Source organism: Plodia interpunctella, chromosome 18 (assembly GCF_027563975.2).
Source record: "Plodia interpunctella isolate USDA-ARS_2022_Savannah chromosome 18, ilPloInte3.2, whole genome shotgun sequence".
Lineage (NCBI taxonomy): Eukaryota > Metazoa > Arthropoda > Insecta > Lepidoptera > Pyralidae > Plodia > Plodia interpunctella.
In genome coordinates this window covers 1,769,135-1,789,492 of record NC_071311.1, presented here as the reverse complement: position 1 = coordinate 1,789,492, position 20,358 = coordinate 1,769,135, and the positions used below count along the sequence as shown (strand labels likewise).

The window sequence follows — 20,358 nt, the reverse complement described above, 5'->3', positions numbered from 1 at the left end:
GTTAATTTTCTGCTGACGTTTCGACAAAATGGCGGAGGTACCTACTTTGCGTTTCTCTGCGCACGTTAAAATTAACGTTAAAGTTGACGATGCAATGCAACCCACTATTTAACGTCGTATTTTTTTTTATGGAATATCTTTCCTTGGTTATCCTCTATGTATGTATGTATGTATGCGTGAAATGATGGGGCGGAAGATTAAAATCACTATTAGTCATAATGCCAGCACCACACAGGCGATAGGCGATTGGTAATCTTTGGCGATTTCTTCATATTATGGTGATCGATTATCACTAACGGAAGTTCCATATTTGTGAATAGAACTAACACAACAATACTATTGAAAATATGTATAGGTACTAGCGAGCAACCCCGGCTTCGCTCGGGTGCAATATAAGTTTATTTTGGTTAAGTTTATTTTTAAAGGCATGATTAATCATATGGACAAACAGACACATACATTTCACAAATACACTACAATATATGTCAAATCCGGCACGATGACTATTATGCCGGCTCCACACTGCCAATCTTTGGCGGATTCGGTATACATTGCTGTAATTCATTGCGGTAAATAAAAACACTCATACTTACTACGCAATGTTCACATGCATGCATGCATGGGGCATGTGTCCGAGTTCGGTCGGCGACAGTGTGGAGCTGGAATTAGGGTACAGAAGTCATTACAATAGAGTAATAATAATTTAGTTTTTTCACAAAAGTCTTTGAACTGTTCACAGTGTTAAATTGCTCAAGAAAAGGGCAAAATTCACTAGAATCTTGCCAAGTTTTTCTTGAACTTTCTTAATTGGCCCGAGAATAAATTTCAAGCGACAATTAAGTTGCTGTGGGATCGCAACTTGCAAAGCTTTGCCTGTATAAGCTTTTACCCCAACATTCGGTGCTTACAAGTTCATGTGGCGCAAGTCATAAAATCCCAATCGGGCTTTAGAGATTACTATCTTTCGCCCGTCGCTTCGCTCGCGTTGGCGTGGATCTGGCGTGGCTCGCGTTTATTTTTCAGGGATGAAAGGTACCATGTACTTCACTATACTTCAAACTATATGTATGCAAAATTTCAAGAAGATTGATCAAGTAGATAAAGCGTAAAGAACAAACAAACCTAAAAAAGAAAACTTACTTTCGTATTTATAATATTAAAATAAAACTAGCTAAGTGCGAGTCGGACTCGCGTACGAATGGTTCCGTACCGTTATGTATATTAAGAACGGCAAAAAATCACGTTTATTGTATGAGAGCATTGAGAGCTCCCTTAAATATTACTGTACCAGCTGACGTTCGCGACTTTGTTCGCGTGGACTATATGAGTCCAGTGTATAAATACCAAAGTAAGGATGTTTGTTACTTAGTTATAGCAAAAGTGCCGGACGGATTATATCGAATTATATCGATTATATCGAAGATTATATCGAAAATTAGGCTAATTAATTAGCTATTCTCGCACATGGGAGGATGCCAGCAACATCTGTCCAATTCATCCTAGTTAAGTAGGTATATGTAGATGATGATATTTATTTTTATATGTATGTATTTATGTATAATATTTGTATGTAAGTGTATTTTATTTTTGAATTTAAATTTTCATTTTCTTTTCTTTTTTTTTCTTTTTTAAATATATTTTATGCACACGCCAGTCTGCCTCTATGTACCACATCTCCTCTCACGGGTCTACTGGAAGAGATTTCATTTGAAATAAGTAGCTCCCTTGTACTCATTTTTATAATGTAATTTATATTTTAAGGTTTTTGTGTACATAAAGAAATAATAAATAAATAAATCAAAGCCGGAGATTTCTTAAATTTTTAATTTAGTTTTTATAAATAAAACAAAGTGATGGCAAAGCGATTATGGCGGCTACATAGCGCCTAAATATGAGTCGCCATTTCTTATGAATTACAATGTTACTTCGGTATAACTTAACAGTCGGTAGCGAAATCTAAGAAAGTGGTCGAAGTTTACACAAGGTCCTTGTGCAAGAAACTGTTAGTGATAGGTATAATATATTTGTTTAAATTTTTGGCACTTCCATTATAATACGTACAAAAAAATCAAAATAAAAAATTACAGACGATAAAATCCCAAAGATTATATTATTTGTTACTTACGAGTACGTCTTCGCGCTCCAATTTTTATGGAAATTGGTATTGATGTAGTTAACACCTTAGTTTAATAGAACTAACTTTTGCTCGCGGCTTCAACCGCGTAATTTTCATATGGAAGCAATTTCTTTTCCGGGATTTAACGTGCCCTATCTCCTTCTCCATAACTCAAAACTGCATGTATGTAAAATTACAAGAAGATTGAGTAGATTGAGCGTGACGAGGTAACCAACAAATATACGATACGCGGGCGAAGCCGCGGGCAAAAAGCTAGTTTACAATATAAGCACGTGTTACGTATTCCCAGAGAAAATAGAAAAAACTTGTCAATAGTTGGTTCTAGCAATCTGTGGCACGTGGTGACGTCACTCCTTTGTAGAGAAAAACTCATTTTCTGAAGCTTAACAGTTGAAACAAGCACGGCGCAATATGTACTTCAAGATGGCAGGAATTTTTTTTTGCACTGTAACCAGTCCGTGCTTTGGATCTACGGTAAGAATTTTAGATGTAAGAGTGTAAGGATAAAATGCATGTTGTGTATTTATATAAGTTATGTATATGAAAGAAGTGGAAGCGACATTTTAGAAGTGTTTATATTATTTTGAAACTTCGCATAAAGGAACTTAAGGTACCGTATCTTTACCATTTTGTATGTTCTTATAAGTATTTTATAACATATATTTTAATTTCTTACATAAAGAAAATGCCAAAAATGGTGGTGATATAAGTAAAATGCTTGAATAATGTTGATTTGATATGAATTTAACGGATTTTATAGGAAAGTATAGTAGTTCCGCTAAGACATAGTAGAAATTGATAAAAATGCGATGATAGCGCTAACTCAAACAAAAACAAAACATAATAAAATATACATGTAAACCTTCCTCGGGAATCACACTATTGATGAAAACCGCATGAAAATCTACGCAGTAGTTTTTGAGTTTGTTTTATAATATGTAAGGTCAATAGTGGCTGGCATGCCATGCAGACGCGCATAGATACGAGTGGTTAGGTAGCTACACTATAACCGCTCACCGTTAGGAGAGAAAAACGTGTCCATTGTTTTGGAGAATAGGACCTCGGGGACGCACTGTAATTGCAGCGGAAATCCTAGAAAAGTGCATGTGCAGTGTGCAGATACATTGTTTACTTCGCTTATATAAACTTGCATGGAAAAAAGAGCCAGTTAACTTTAACCTGCTCAAAAAAAGGCAAACGAGCTACCATGAAACATAAAACACGTAAGACGTCATTACGTCGCTATACATTCTTATAGGGAAAAGGACTTTATGTGGACGTTAGTAACAACTACGTGTTTGTAAGTTTCGTGTTAGGCCGTCGTGTCAAAGTCAACGTCAAAATTTACTGGCGTAACTCACCATTACAAAATTTGAACATAGTAAGAATTTCAGGAGAAAAATAACTTCAGAGTATGTACTATCCCAGGCTTCTACTTGTGTGCCAAATTTCATCGATATTGAACGGATATAATTAGAATTTGTTTATTGAGTTAACTAACGTCCAACATTCTCTCACATACCAAACTTTGCGTTTCTAATATTTTAAAAACTTTATTCCACATAAAAATTATATATAACATACAGACAAACAGACAGTTGGTATGACTAATTTTATTTCATGTAAATTTATTCAATGTACAGGATTTTTTTTCTCCTGTTTTATTGTAATGTATTGATTGGTGTAAGACGTATGGTATTCTCTAACAGTCAAACCAATCAGAGATAGAATGACAATACATGTAATAATTAAAAATATATGATTTTCATTTTGAAATAAAATATATGCGTAATAGAGAATTAAATCTTTAACACATAAATATAGACATTTAATAGACAAAATATAGACCAAAAATGATGAGCACTTGCAATCTACATGGAATAAATATAATGTATACATTTGCAGTATACATTATATTTATTCCATTTCCATATCGTTAGCCAAGTGCCTGTTGCTTGAAAAATTGTACAATTCTAAAACTTTCGACTTCCATTTGAAATAACTGTAGCTTAAAATAACCAACAGAACAGACAAACATATCAAACATCCCAACGTTATATATATAGGTGTATTTACATCTTCTTTCACATTCATATTTTCACTTTTAACAATCTGCTGCGTCTGTGCCCCGCTATTTTCAATCATTTTGTGCAATAAATCATTTGTTAGTAATTGAGAATCATTATACAATTTTACTAATTTATTGATTGTTGTAAGAACACCATCTATGTCTTTCTTTAACTCGACATTAGAATTAACATCAGCAGTTGCTACATGTTCAATGGCAGTTCTAAACATGTCCATAGCACCAGCTAAGGAATCAAAAGCTACAGTTATATTTGGGAGAATAGTATCATTATGCTTCTTAATCATAACATTTTTCTTTGATAAAGTTTTACAAGTTATCCCATCGACATTTTCAGAATGATAATCTAAAGTTTTCGCGGTGATTTTAAAAGAATATTCGTCAATTTTCTTTTTTAATTCTATAAATATATCACAGTTGATCATATTTCCACCAACACTTAATTCGTTGATGCCTTTATTTTGATAACTATCAAGATTTATATTTTCTAACATGTTATCGTCTAGGACAATTGTAGATACTCCATTACTGTTGTGCAAAATATTAATTTCAAAGGAACTGAGTGAATTGCTTGATAGGTTCAAAACTTCTAAATTTTTAAGACCATCAAAGACGCCGTACTGTAGACTTGATATCATATTATTGTGGAAGTTAAGATTTTTGATTAAATTTGTATTGATGAATGATCCAGGTTGTATATAATTTATTTGATTAAAACTTAAATCAAGAATAGATAACTCAGGCATTGTTTGAAATGAATGCTTATCGATAAATGTTATTTTATTAAAACTAAGATTTAATGTTGTAATGTTTCCTAATCTATATACACTAAGTGATCTTACAAAGACAATATCACATAAAGACATATCTAGAACTTTAACACTAGCAGCCGTTACGGAACTAAAATTGGTCGCCGTTTTAATATTTTTCAGAGATAAATAATATAACGAAGTCATATTTTCAACTTGAGATCCATTGATTACCATTAATTCATTAAAAGAAAGATCTAAATATCCTAACTTAGACAGTAATGACAATGAATTATCTTGTACTATGACAATATGATTTAAAGCCAATGTCAGTTTTACTAACGAAACAAATCCATCAAACATTTTTTGTGTAATGTTTTGTATTCTATTATTATGCAAGTACAGTTCTACGATTGTTGAAACACTTTCTTTGTTAATGGAAAAATCTTCTAATAGATTATGTGAAAAATCGATAATTTCAATTGATCCGGTATCATTAAAAGCGTCGTGGTGTATTTTTGTGAGACCGCTAAATGAAGAATTTATAATTTTTAATTCAGTCATACCCGAAAATGCGTACTTTTCATAGTTTGTTGTTCCGTCAATGTTCACGAGAAATATGGTGTTCAACGAAACCATACCTCGAAGAGTATGTAAAGCAAAAGTAGTAGTCAGTTGAGTATTACTCAATATCAAAGTTTTTAATTTTCGTAAATCATTAAAAGACTCATCTTCAATTGTTTTAATTGCATTTGAGGACAAATCTAAAATATTTAGTGAAATTAAATTTTTGAACGAATCTTTAAATATATTACTTAGATCATTGTTGCTTAAATTTAAATATTTCAGTTCAGTAAGACTACTGAAGTATCCTTCTATTTTTACTAGCCGGTTAAATGAAACGTCTAGTGTAGCAATGTATTCTGAGGAAGTAAATGACGAATTAGATAAATCATAAATATTATTGTGTGAAAGATTCAAAAAATTCAGTTCTGATCCAAAAGTACTGAACACGTTGGAATCTAATGTTTCAATTTTATTGTAGCTCAGATCAAAATCAGTCTGTCTGATTCCCTGAAATGTATCTTTATATATAATACCCGATATATTATTATTATTTATCCGAAACTGAGTAAGGTTCATTGTACTGAAGATTCCCTTTGAAATGATTTTAATGCTATTATCGGACAAGAAAAGAGTTTCTAAATTTGTATTATCATCGAATAAATTTGTAAGCATAGTGACATTATTGTGACTTAAATCTAGTATCTGTAGTTCGTGTAAAGCTTGAAATACCATGTCATCAATTTCTGATATCCTATTTGAACTCAGATTTAATGTTTGCAATTGCGCCATCACATTAAAATTGTACTCTTTCAATGATGTTATTTGATTATGATCTAACATCAGTTCCCGCAAATTCAAAAACCTTGCTAAACTATGATCTATTGACACTAAACTGTTGTAAGACAAATACAGAGTTTCTAGTTGAGACAATCCTTCAAATGTCAACAAATCCAAATGATCAATATAGTTGTGGGACAAATTTAAGTGCAAAAGATTTGGGAAGCATGAAAAGTAATTGTTTGGTAATATTTGTATCAAGTTGTGGCTTAAATCTATCAATTGCAGCGTGTGCGTTGAAGAAGCTAAATGTTTATCATTTTCTAACACTGATATTCGATTGCTGGATGCATTTATAAATGCCAAATTATGTTTATTGATAAACATGGACAAATCTATAGTCTCCAAAGCACTGTTCACAATTTCGAAATGCGTTAATTCGTCAAAATTCAGCATTTGACTTAATACAGATACTGTTTCAATCTTATTCATTATTATCTTTTTAACCTTACTTCTAGATAGAAATCGTGGTATTGTTTGCTTGTAAACAATCTCATTCGCGTCCATGTTTTGGAAATCAAGGATAAGGTCATACGATCCGTCATAGTTTCTATATCCATAATAGTTGTGGAAGCAAGTTATGTATGAGAAAGTTTCATCTGTGTATTCTATTACGCCATTACAGTAAATTATAACTGTGCATCTTGATGTGTCAGTTGATATTTGTTTGCTTGTGCACTTTTCCCGAGGTCCATAATATTGACTTTCAATTATGTCTATCATCAAAAGCAGTAGGAGACACACGTACGGCCGACCTGAAATATTTAAAAATAGTTTAAATAAATGTACTTATATTGAAAACTTACGCAGATTAAGTTAGCCCCAAAGTAAGTTCGAGACTTTTGTTATGGGATACTAACTCAACGGTACTGTAGGTAAGTAGTAGTACCGTATTTTTATAACATTTACATGTATAGATAAACATCCAAGAATAAATCTGAAAAATATCATTTTCCATCTTGATCTGACCGGGGGGATTCGAACCCGGGACTTCTGGAAACTCGATGGAAATAAACCAGCCAAGTGCGAGTCGGACACGAAGATGAACTTTTCCTCTCTGACAGGAAGTTTTATGCGAAGTATTCTGTTTTTTTTAGTATTTATACTTGTAGCGGCAACAGAAATATAAAAATTGTTTAACGTTTATACCCACAGTGGAGTCTTAGTAATAAATCGTGTCGTAAAGCCAGTAGTTTGTAGCTTTAGAGAATTTAATTTGCTTATAAAATGCTTCGACTTTACTGTTTGGGTACGAAACCTCAAAAAAAGTATTAAAGTGAGTAGGAGCCATGCCCCATTGCTCAGTGCTCCGTTGCAACGACGCAGCACATTGTGGCTCCGTTGTGCTCCGCTGTTTTCTATAGGTTTTGACACTGACGTGCATTTCCGGCTCCACACTGTCGTCGAACAGTTTTAAAAAAAAGTGGTGGCAAACTGTTCATTGCTGGTTTTTCATTGCGGTAATTAAGAGCACTCATGCTAACTACACAATGTTCACGCATTCAGCTGGTATTTAATTTCCAATTGTTATTAGTAGTGACATCTATCAAGATATTATAATATTACTACACAATATTTGTTTCAGCACTGAACAGCGCCATCTATTTTCTGGCTATGTAACTTCCTAAAAATACAAGGCAATAACACACTATTGGTATAACAGTTCGCCGAACTTGGGTGTTTCGACGTACTTTGCTGGTTTTTCATTGCGATTAATAAAAGCAGTCATACAAATTTCGCAATGTCTGAATTTGGTTTGGTTTTTCATTGTGGTAAATAAAAGCACTCATATTTACTGCGCAATGTTCACGCATTCGCGTTGGCATGTGTCTGAGCTCGGCGACGACAGTGTGGACCCGGCAATACATATTATATTCATTGTATCTAAATTTAGTTAAAATAAGATTAATATTGGTAATTACTTTTTAGGGTTCCGTACCTTTGGGTACTCTATAATGATATCTACATATCATTACCGTTCTTTCACTAACCGCTGTCCCTTCGTCTGTCCGTGTGTCCGTCTGTCACCAGGTTGTATATTTGAACAATAAATGTATTGATTCTGCTGCCGCTATAACAAGAAGCGGTGGTATAATGGTTAAGACGCCCGCCTGCGGATAGAAAGGTCCAAGTTTCGAATCCTACATTGTGACGAAAGCTGCATTCTGATTGATTAACTTTTGCGCGAAATGGAGAAGGCATTAATAGTGCCAATAATGTTGTTGTTTGTGTTTTATTCCACGTAATGACCACGACCCTCAGACAGTTATTTAAAAGATTATTAGAAAATTTCAAGTTCAACAAACAAACTTACTTTCGCATTTATAATATAGTAAGTACTAGTTTACGCCCGCGATTTAGCCCGCGTTCGATAAAATTTCAACATAAGACGAAGTAAATAAAATACAGTAGGTATTTCCACATTTCCTGATGGCTGAGGCTCGTTGGTCTGAAATGAAACACACGTACTTAAAACCTCTCTTGGGATGGTTTGCCATTGCCTTCTCTATTTCACTGGATGAATAAATTTATATTATCAATTGTAGTACAGACTTCCTCACGGTGTTTCCTTCATTGAAACCAAGTGGTGGTCGATGAAAATAACTATACTTATTGTATAGCACCTGATATACCTTGTATACCTTGTATACCTTGTATACCTTGTATACCTTTTATATGTATAACACACATGTCACGAATGGGATACGAACCTGGGACCTTAGGATTTATAGGCGACTACCGTTTCAAAAAATAGAAAGACTAGCTATTGCCCGCGGCTTCGCCAGCGTGATTTCCACGCCACGGGAGCAGTTATTTTTCCGGTATGAAAGGTACCCTATGTCCCTCTCCGTACTTCAAACTACATGTATGCAAAATTTCAAGAAGATTGGTAAAGCAGATAGAACGTGAAGAGGTAGGTAACAAACAAACTTACTTTCAAATTTATACTTGATACTAGCTTTTGCCCACAACTTCGTATGCGAGTAAAAATCCGTTTCCCGTGGGAATTTTAGGAAATCCCTTCTTAGTGCTCCCCTGCACTCCCCAGGGAACCTACATGCCAAATTTCAGCTTTCTATACCCAGCAGTTTCGACTGTACATCGTATGTCAGTCAATCACTCAGTAACGGAAGTGTTTTATGTATATATTGTTTAGTTCAGATAGGACAAAAGAATAGACTAATCATTGAAGAATAAAAAATTGGTTTACTTACGCATTTTATTTCCGTAAATCCAGAAATGATAAAGGCTCTTTGTTTACACTTTAAATAAACTTTGTGTACATGTCCAATATGTCCAACAAATGTAATACATACTGATAACATAATTTGCTGCTCATTTCTTATCTAAACCTTCAGTTCCTGACAAATGAACAATACAGTCATACATGACAAAGCACATTATAATGTGTCAGTTATGTCTCGTCTCCACATATGTATTATACCAGCGGCCCAGCCCGATTTCTAGGGTGGAAACTTAATAAAGTATACACTTTAACATTCCTCGGGAATGACACTATCTGTTAGTGAAAACCGCATGAAAATCCGTGCAGTGCAGTTTTTGAGTAAATACATCGCGAATTAAGACAATCCCGGTAGATTATTTTGTTTTGTAATATGTAAGGATTTCAGATATTATATATAAGTTGTATATGTTTTTGCTTGTGCTTATAATCATATTTTTATAACAACATTTTTTGCCATTTTTCTTTTGTTCCCAAGGTTTGATTTTATGGAGTATGAGTCTGAGAATAGAATTATATTCTGTCGGCGAATCGTTCGTAGATGAAGGGTTCTGTCGTTCAAACGCCCGATGTCGAAACATTCGTAGACAAAGCAACTGTCGGAAAACAGTTCCAGACTCGATTTTTTTAATTTAATAAAAAAAAACTCTGAGTCTGAAACTGTTTCCCGTTCGTTCAATTATGAAGCCTTTATGGCTTCATAGTTAAATTAAAAAATTATGTACTTGTTTACACCAATTATTGACGTCAAAAATGTAGCAGGTGAAAAAGAAGCGGCACAACAAACGTCACCGCAGCCGTTTAAATACATAGAATCATACCTACCTGCAGGACACCTTTCCTGATAGTATTTATAGTAGATTTTGCATGAAAGGTTAACAAATAAACACACATACATAATCACAAATTTTCGAATTTATAGTACTGATAGAATTAATATATGGACGTGGATATAGGTACCTTGCAAGCACTATCACATAAATCCCGGCAATATGTATCCAATGTGGTTTTTTTTTTGAGCTCGGGTCCATAATAATATGCAGACCAAATTTCATCAAAGCCAGCCTTTACTATCTTTATTTAAAATATATACATGTAATAGATAACAAATGACGATTGACAATCTCGATGGTAAAGTGCTTGCCTCTGAATCGATAGGTCCCAGGTTCGATCCCCGGTCGGGTCATAATGGAAAATGATCTTTTTATGATTGGCCAGGTCTTGGATGTTTATCTATATATGTATTTGTTATAAAATATAATATCGTTAAGTAGTATACCATAACACAAGTCTCGAACTTACTTTGGGGCTGGCTCAATCTGTGTGATTTGTCCTAATATAGGAATTTATTTTAAAAAAAAGTGTAAGAAAATAATACACTAGCAATGTTATACTGTGTTTGTACTTGCACAAAATTAATGCAATTTCGTCTTTATGACGACCGCATAGAGTATCACACAATTAGCTTGCTGATAAACGTACTACGGGGAATAACCGATATATAAAAAAATTGTTTAGCGGAAAATTCATACCTATGCTACGTGCCCACCACAGTCGCAGTCAAACCACACTTCATAGCACTCTATGCACCAGCAATAGAGACGTATTTCCAATGATTTTCTATATCTTGACGTGTCCTTGACTGTACATTCTATCTAATATTTCATATCAGCAAATACATAGTTGCGTAGTTTCTTCTTTCGCTAATCTGACAATTGCAATGTTTTTGGTATTTGCATACATATTTTTTATGTACGATCTATCTACTTAATAATTAACCAGTTCTAATAAAAACTAAATGAGAAACTTAAGAAACCACCGACTAAATGAAAAAAGCTGACGGTATCCAAACGGCTAAACACACATTTTCCAAACATAGCTAAGAATACTCTTGGTTCTCTTTCAAATAAAATGACCAATAGTGTCATTGTAGCTACCAAACGGCTGAACAGATTTTGATATAGGTAGTTATTTTATTCCAAAGGGATATTTTCATTGGGAATTTTCACGATTATATTCGGACAATGTCTGTGAAGCCGCTCGAAGACCCGCTGAAGGCTCTTTTATAAAAAAATAGAGCAATTTTTGCTGCTTCGATTCAATCTATAATTCGTGTCATTTAATCTTAAGGACAAATCCCAACTTTTCACCAAATAACATTCGAAAAGCAGATTAGGTTGGTTGTAATGGCCTTAACAAATATGATGATAATTTGCAACTTGTAGAATCACTTCCTCCGGGCTTCCACCCAACTCATCATATAAAGAAAATCGTGTTTAGGCTCATTGTACTGGTCCAAATAATAACCTTAAAACTACGGGATACCATCTCCTCACCTACTTACAGCATAAATATCATGTTTATGTCACATTGAATCTTCTTTTTAGCATGTAGATGCTATTCCAATAATAAAAATTACAATAAGCTTCATTGAATTGGCCCTGGTGGCCATTAATGTCTGATCCTGTGGAATAATTCCAGTAGGATTTTCACCACCTGACAGAGATATCGTGTTTAAGATCACAGCAATGTCTTCAATTAATCGTACATTGATAAATGGTAGTAATAATTTGCATCACCTGAAAACTACACCTAACTAACTACACTACCCAGTTGGGTACTCCTCACTAAACCTCACCAACTTGAAATACAGCCATTGGTCGTAGTTATTTGGTTTAGGGTAAAAATGTATTTAACCATAACACTTTCGTTTTTTTTCTGTCCGAAAGGACAAACACTAAAAGTGCTGGCTTGATGTTGCCAATGCGGATATGCGTGTCAATTCCCTCACTCATCCGAGCATTCTCCTGGTTCCTTCCCTCGCATTGAGCGTCAGAGCCCGTGGTCCGCGTATCAAGTGTCTGAGAATTAAGTATTCTGAAAACTATGCCAAGTGGAGAAGAAAATGTAAGAAGACCCTGGATAAGAAAGATACACGGAGAGCGATCAGAAGAGAGACTGCGAAAGATAAGATTTAGTACAAGGTGGGTTAAAACATAAACGGGCTTTTACGGTCCTAGGACTTCGACACTCAATGGCTGAGAAAAAAACAGGTAACCGTTCAGATGAAAGAAAGAGTTTGATTCGAACGATCCTTTCGATGCTGCCATTTCTTATACTGGAGCTAAAAAGAGTTAAATTAAAAATATCAAAATTTAATAGAAAATAGGTATTTAAGGACCAACAAAGCTGCCGGCAACATCCGGATTTATAATCAGCTTTTCTGAGTTCAAAACGATCTACAGTGTGCGGTCCCTACATTTTGCATACTCAATTTCCTCCATTGCCCGAATTTTAAATTAAAAACGGGTTTTATGACATAAATATGGCAAAGACTATAATATCACATAGCAATCCAAATGAGATTTGAATAGTTCACAAGCATTTTAGGTGCCTACGTCACTTATTTTCTTGCCACTCAAACCATCCAAGCAAATGTACCTACTTCCCCCGAATAAAATAAAAAAAAAACACAAACAAATACAAAATATTTATTAATTTTTTGACCATAATTCTATATCCTAAGTAATACGTATAAAATGTACAAACACATATTATACAAAAAAGTTTTTTTATAATTTTAATAGGGAATGAACAAAACTTATATTGAAAACTAAGTTAAATTACATTATTTTCTTGTTATAAACAACTTGTACTACAATCATAGATAAAAGAAATATCGATGACTACAATAAAAACATCTCGCCAGTCCTTTTCCCACAGTGAGTGACAATAAAAATCATCAAGCTTCAACAACAAAACTTGTTTACAAATTCGGAATCTCTAATCCTCGAGTGCTTAAGGTCCTGCGAGGCCTGATAAACAATTTAGACTTGTAAAATTTATACAAAATATAACCCACAAGAATCACCAATATGAAACCCACGCAAATTTCAGTGAAAAGTGATCCAGATCGTTCTTTTATTTGTTCTGACAATTTTATCGTAGGCGCAATTGCTGTTGTGGATAATACTTTTTCATTTTCGATGCTAGATTTCAACGATGACAATTTCAAGTTAACATCTTCCATGATATTCTCCTTTTCCGAAGCCATATAGTTCTCTAATTCTTGTTTTATATTTTTTATATACGGCAAGATATTATCGAACGTAGCATTATCTTTCGGAAATGGTATTTCAGTCGTTGTTAATTTGTAACTGATTTTTTTCAAAATGTTTTGCAACAATATATTAGTGTTATTGGTTTCTTTTACCATAACTGCAGAAAGATCTGTAAGGTGATTTAGCAGCTCAGTATTTTTATTGAAATTTTTCTCTGATACATCAAAACTAGGTTTCGAATTATTGTCAACCCTGACAGAGTCGCTTGTTTCAGAATTTTGACCATTTGATATTTTTACTAGCTCATTCCTTATTTCAACAAGGATTCTATCAGTTCCAGAGAACTTTGTATAGTCTGTGCTAGGTACTTTTTTTTTATTTATATTACAAGCAATGCCATCAAAATTATCCCGATATTTTTCAATCTTTACTGCAGTCATCACAAAAGGTGTACCAGTTTTATTTAACTTAATTAACATATCACATGGTAATGGATTTTCTCCAATGCTTAGTATACCTAGGGCATTAAATTCATAAGCATCAAAGGAATCTATATTATTATGGTCGACTATTAGTTCATATAAGTTCTGCAAATCATAAAAACGTTCACTTTTTAGGTCATATATATAATTAAATGATAAATCTAATGTCTTTAAATTTACTAATCCTCTAAAAATACCATAGTTTAACTCAGTTATCATATTATGAGATACATTTAGAAACGTCAAATGACTATTGTGTTCAAAAACGCTTTGTTGTATTGATGTTATTTTATTGTAACTTAAATCTACTGATATTAAAGATTTTATTCCAGAAAAATCACCAACGCGTAAAGTGCTGATATTATTGCGTTTTAAAATGATATTTTCAAGTTGGGATAACGATGTCAAATTTAGTTCGCTAACATTTTTTATTCCGTCTTCTGCTAATTGTAGTGTTTTTATTGGAATATATACATCATTTGAAAATATTACTTGATTATCCAAGCCCGATAAGAACAATGTATGTAACATTTTGTTATATTTCAATACATACAAATTGAATAGCATTGCATTATTGTGCGATAAAATTAACTGTCGGAGATCGGTTTGATCTTTGAATACATTATTACTAACATTTTTAATAATGTTATTACCTAAATCTATAATTTCCAAACTATATAGACCTTTAAAAGTATTGTCGAATATTTGAAATAACAGATTATTGTTTATAATTAATGTATTTAAATGTGCTAAATGATCTGAGTTGAGTAAAAAGTTTGATAATCTATTATACGACAAATCTATCGATTTTATTTGACCTGTGTTTATGAATGTATTATATTCAATAATATCTATTAAACCATGGGATGCATTAAAATCAACTAATTGTGACATACCACTAAATGAATTATTTTTTATGGCGGTAAATTTTGTGCCAGATAAATCAAGTTTTGGTAAACAACTTAAACCATTAAAAGTACCTTCTTCTATTGGTCCACTCAATGGATTATTGGAAATTTCAAAATAGGACAAATCTCGTAATGATTTAAATATTCCAGGCTCCAATTTGGTAATATTATTAAGTGCAATATTTAAAAAATTAAGCATATTTAGATGATCAAACTCATCATGCTTAATTTGCATTAAACAATTGTTTTGAAGTAATAAATGTCTTAAATTTATCAAATCATCTTTTTCAAAACTTAAATCGGCAATTTTGTTATTTGATAAATCCAAGTACTTTAATTGAAACATATTTCTAAAACTCTTTTTTGTTAGTAAATTAATTTTATTGTTATTCAATAAAAGCCGCTCCAATTTTTCTGGTCCATCGAATGCAAAATCATGAATACTTGACAATAGTTGATTATTTAAGTTTAGTTGATTTACGAAAGTCAATCCAGCAAATGTACCCTTTTGTAATGAACCTTTAAGTTTATTTTCTTCTATCGAAAATGATATAATGGCTTTGTCTTTAAATAAGTCTCTCGGAAGAGAATGAATATTGTTACGAGACAGATCGACATAAGATAAATGACTGTTATTTAGAAAAATCTCTTTGTCGATTTCATCCAATTCATTATGGTCCAAATTCAAGGATTTTAAAAGAGGCATTTCATTGAAAATTGTTTTTTCTAACCTTATAATAGAATTATTACTCATGTCAAGACTTTCTAAATTTTGTAAGTTATTAAAATTCTCAGAATTTACTGATTGTAGTTTATTGTAACTTAAGTTCAAAAATTTCAAATTTTTGAAACGGAACATGGACTTATTAATAGACACTATGTGGTTATGAGATAAATTTAAATATTCTAATCCTTTGATTCCTTCAAATGTTTCTATTTGTAGACTTTCAATGCGATTATAAGACAAATCTAGATTATTCAGTTTAGAGTATTGTTCAAATATTCCATCTGGTAATGTTGTTATTTCATTATGTGAGGCAATAAGTTTTATGAGATTTTCGTACTTATAATTCCCTGTCACATCAAAAGTGGTAATTTTATTATAAGAATAATTTATTTCTCTCAATGAAATGAGATCGTTAATGTTACTTAAATTTGCTATAATAATATCATTATGGGATAAATCTAAATAATTTAACCGTTCCATTTTAGACAAGTTAGGGCTGATATTATAATGTTGCTTACTTAAATCTAGTACATAAATAGCTTGTAGATTGCGATTATCATCAGGAATTGGTACAATTTTTTCATTATTATAATGATCATCACATTTATACACCAAAGCAATTTTTGTTCTGCCAGTATTATCATTACATATCATAAAAAATTTATGAAACTCATTATTGTCAACATAATCATCTTTAAAACTGTTTAAGTAACCATCCCAGTTTATTGTATTATAACAGTACATTCTGATCAGACATTCTTTAGTATCAAAGTCCCAATCACATTTATATTGTGAAGGCATAGCTGCGAAGTCGGCAATAGGAAAACAGATCACAAAAAACACCAAAACTGAAACAAAAGTAAAATTTACATTGAGATTGTCTAGCGAATAGATTTCTGTGAAATATTTTTTTAGAAAAACGCTAGTGGCGCTAGTGTCGATGTGTGCTATAGATTGTGAAAGAAATTTAACAAGATTGTGAATAATGGTGTTTTATTTATAAAATTTACGTTTGGGTGTAAACTTTTTTCACTAATTACCTACATCATGACGTTTCTATCTGATTTTGTGTCAAGCACATGAAAAAAACCTTACATAGCTTACAGTAGTAGTGATTCATCTTCACTGAACGCCGGCCTATTGGTGGGCACCTGAAATGACAGAAATAATAAAAATGAATTACAAAATCATTATACTGAAATGGATTTTTGTGTCATAGTTGAGTTAGCCCTTTGCAAATTTTGAAAAGTCGACATTTTGTTCTATTTTGCAGAGTACTTCCTACAAAGCGGCAGCGCCTGGCGTTTTGTTTATTATTTAGACAATGTACGACAATTTAATGTGTGTTTTATTATTATATAATAATGTGTGTAATAAATTTTAGTTAAATCAATAATATGAATTCATTTCATACTAACATTATAAATGTGAAAATCTGTCTGTCTGTTGCGCTTTCACTGCTAAACCGTTGGACCGATTGATCACAAAATGTTGCTGCACGATTTGCGTGAAATAGATCAAACAAATACATACATACATCCTCAAAAACTTTCGCATTCATAATCTAATCTATCTATCTCCAATCTAAAATAATAGGCTCCAGTGGGAATTTCGGGATAAAAAGTACCCTATTTGTTATACAACATTATATTCTACCCGTGTACCGAATTTCATAACAATCCGTCAACTAGATTTTGGGTAAAAGAGTGTACAAAAAAGACAGTGGACAAAATATTGCCAAAGGATACAAAATCAGCCTGTACCTAGGTACATATAGATATATAGGTATATATAGAGATAGCTATCTCGTAACAACTTAGACCAACTTACTGTGTGCGACTTTGCTATTTCCATGTCACCATCGAATCGATTCGAAGTGAGACGAAGCGAAACCAACCATATTGCGCCATTGTGACGCAACGACAACGAGACTGCAATGTGATTGGTTCGCTGCGTCTCACTTCGAATCAATTCGATGGTGAAGAAGTGGAATGCAAACACGCACTAAACCCTCTGGTCTTCATCATCGCCTCCACCTTTCCAAATAGTGTAAATATATGTCACTACTAAAAATATTGAAATGGCTACAAGTGTACCTAAAAAGTCGAAGAGTTCCCTCCATTTCTTCAGGTTCCCGTCATCACGTCTGGATGTGGTGACTGAATGATTAAACCACAGAGATAGACGAAACGTTCTTATGGTTTTATCCGTACAAAGCCAGGACGGGCCGCTAATATGCTATAAGATACAATAGTAAACTAGCTGCGCCCTGGGACTTCGCTCCCGTGGTAATTTCGGGATAAAAACTACCCTATGAGTTATTCCAGGTTATATTCTACCCGTGTACCAAATTTTATAACAATCGGTCCAGTAGATTTTGCGTAAACAGTAACAGCGAGCGAGCGTGAAAGAGTAACAAACAAACAAACATACATACATACATACACACATCCTTACAAACTTTCGCATTTTTAATATTAGCAGGATGTCTGTGGCGGGTTAGATGCATACAATGGCCATCTAATCAATATTAACCTAATTATCCACGCAAAACTATGTAACTATGTAGATCAAAATATAAATCTATACATATAAAACTCTTGCGTTACTGAGTGACTGACTGACAGACAACGCATAACCCAAACTACTGGGCGTATAGAAAGCTGAAATTCGGTGTGTAGGTTCCTAGGATAGTGTAGGGGAACACTAAGAAGGGATTTCCTGAACTTGTCACGGGAAACGGATTTTTACCCACGTACGAAGTTGTGGGCAAAAGCTAGTTAAGATATGAAGATATTAAAATAATTGCATGGATAAATATTGTCAGAAAATAATATTTTAGGGTTCCCTTTATGTATTTAGTATATTATAATAAGTCTACTCATACTTAAAAAAAATGTAGTTTTTTATAATATAAGCTAGGTAATATTAAATCTAATGTAGTCCAAACCATATGTTGCCAAGTAAAAATATAAATATTGAATAAGTTTTTTCTTAAACTTCATCACTGTATTCAGTTTCTTTGTTTGACATGACATGTATTTTTTTACATTCAAATTCTATATTATTTAGTATTTAATTTGAAAAAAGATTTAATTTCAAGAATTTCGTGTCGTGTAAGCCCGTATTTTCAACAATACATTGTTGAAATGCATTTTTTAATTAATTAGAATTCGAAAAGTATTACACGATGAAAGCAAACACTGATTATATTAACAACTGGCATCGATTTAGTTAAGAATGGATAGGTACAACGTAAATTTTGGCGCTTAATGTCAAAAATGACATTTTTGTAAAAAAAATTATTCACTTTCAAAATTTTTTAAAGAATATACTTATTTCGATATTAATCTTGGTCAAAAGATTTACATGAAAGAGTGGCACATTAAACAATTTCATTCTGAATTCTGGGTGTTCCTTAACGAACTCATAAACTTAAACATAATTTTCTCGCTTTGCATTTAAGACATCGCGAAAGCTACATTAGTCTATGCCCTATTATTCTAAATTCTGTGGTCTCTTATTTAAGAGGATATTTTATACTTATTATAAAGAAAAAATATGTGTTTTTTTACAAATAAACTCAGAAAATACAAGACCAATTTTGACTAAACTTTACATAGAAATAAACTTATCTTGCATGAGTCGTGAATAAATCGTGGGCGACCCCTAGTCACAGACTTTAGAAGTAATTTATCTAAACTGCTAGTATTCAAATATAAGGATTGATTTTCTGTTTATCTAAAATTTAACAAGAAAAATTTATAAAATTTGTAAACATGGAGAAATGAAACCACCTTTTGGACATAAGTAAATCTTTTTTATCGACATTTTGTACTTCGCACCCACAAATAAATTGACTACTAACATAATTACCAAACCTGCATCAACAATAAATTCAGATGCAAAAAAAAATATTTTGTGTTAAAATGAAGTTAATAGAATAAATAATACTGAAATGGTAAGATACAAATGCATAGCTTTACTATTGCTGTATTATAGCTTTATTATTGCATACCTTAATTTATAGTTGTATTGCCAGTACAATTTTATGTTGATATATAAAAAAATACTTACATGAAATTATGAAGAACGTAATGAAATGCTCAATGCTGTCCGACGAAAATTATTGTGATGGTTGAAATATGAATTTTGCTCTAATTAAACATACATTTTAGGGTTACCTGTCAAAACTTAAAAACCATATCTACGTAGTTTTATACATACACATAATTTCATTTCAATTATTATTATTTTTTAATAACTTTACCATAGAAATATTGTTAAATTTTTTGACACATCGTTTTCTTTTAAAAGAAATATTCAGTCAATAATTTGAAAATACTTAATTCAGATTAATGAATTAAGATTTATGTTGAATGTGATGTTTTTGTTATAAAATATGTAAGTATAGTATATACGGAACCACAGTCGTAGTTGTTTTCACGCTTAGCCATATTTCAGTACCGCTGACAGGATGTTAAACGATAGTGTTACAATGTACACTCATTTATTATCAAATTAACTAATAATAGGGTTTTATTTGTGATCTTATTTCAT

General features: G+C 32.5%; 2 protein-coding genes across 7 annotated transcripts; both read right to left on the bottom strand.

Moving 5' to 3' along the window:
- Nucleotides 1–1,812: 1,812 nt before the first annotated feature.
- Nucleotides 1,813–9,750, bottom strand: LOC128677643 (toll-like receptor 6). Of its 3 annotated transcripts, XM_053758627.2 has the most exons (3): nucleotides 9,592–9,750; nucleotides 8,316–8,447; nucleotides 1,813–7,131 (listed from the first exon to the last, which is right to left on the bottom strand). In XM_053758627.2, exons 2-3 carry the CDS (start codon nucleotides 8,347–8,349, stop codon nucleotides 4,055–4,057), a joined length of 3,111 nt encoding a protein of 1,036 aa, XP_053614602.1. In that variant the 5' UTR covers nucleotides 8,350–8,447; nucleotides 9,592–9,750; the 3' UTR covers nucleotides 1,813–4,054. The 3 variants fall into 3 exon arrangements, with proteins under 3 accessions (XP_053614602.1, XP_053614603.1, XP_064292602.1); XM_053758628.1 differs by lacking the exon at nucleotides 8,316–8,447 and having other exon boundaries at nucleotides 9,592–9,748; XM_064436532.1 differs by lacking the exon at nucleotides 9,592–9,750 and having other exon boundaries at nucleotides 8,299–8,439.
- Nucleotides 9,751–13,097: 3,347 nt separating this feature from the next.
- On the bottom strand, nucleotides 13,098–19,952 carry LOC135309688 (toll-like receptor 3). 4 transcript variants are annotated; one of them, XM_053758675.1, is made up of 3 exons: nucleotides 19,876–19,952; nucleotides 16,894–16,949; nucleotides 13,098–16,646 (listed from the first exon to the last, which is right to left on the bottom strand). In XM_053758675.1, coding segments are annotated over exons 1-3 (3,318 nt in total). In that variant the 5' UTR covers nucleotides 19,878–19,952; the 3' UTR covers nucleotides 13,098–13,386. The 4 variants fall into 4 exon arrangements, with proteins under 4 accessions (XP_053614650.1, XP_053614651.1, XP_053614648.1 ...); XM_053758676.1 differs by having other exon boundaries at nucleotides 16,903–16,949; nucleotides 19,876–19,946; XM_053758673.2 differs by lacking the exon at nucleotides 19,876–19,952 and adding an exon at nucleotides 17,895–17,953.
- Nucleotides 19,953–20,358: the final 406 nt, after the last annotated feature.

Coding starts and splice junctions, on each gene's coding strand:
- LOC128677643 (XM_053758627.2), bottom strand. CDS start 8,349: ATGATATGTAGATATCATTATAGAGTACCCAAAG. Junction 7,132..8,315: donor TCATTATAGAGTACCCAAAG/GTACGGAACCCT, acceptor TAAATATTTCAG/GTCGGCCGTACGTGTGTCTC.
- LOC135309688 (XM_053758673.2), bottom strand. CDS start 17,920: ATGGAGGGAACTCTTCGACTTTTTAG. Junction 16,950..17,894: donor GGAACTCTTCGACTTTTTAG/GTACACTTGTAG, acceptor CTGTCATTTCAG/GTGCCCACCAATAGGCCGGC. Junction 16,647..16,893: donor TCACTACTACTGTAAGCTAT/GTAAGGTTTTTT, acceptor CTTTTGTTTCAG/TTTTGGTGTTTTTTGTGATC.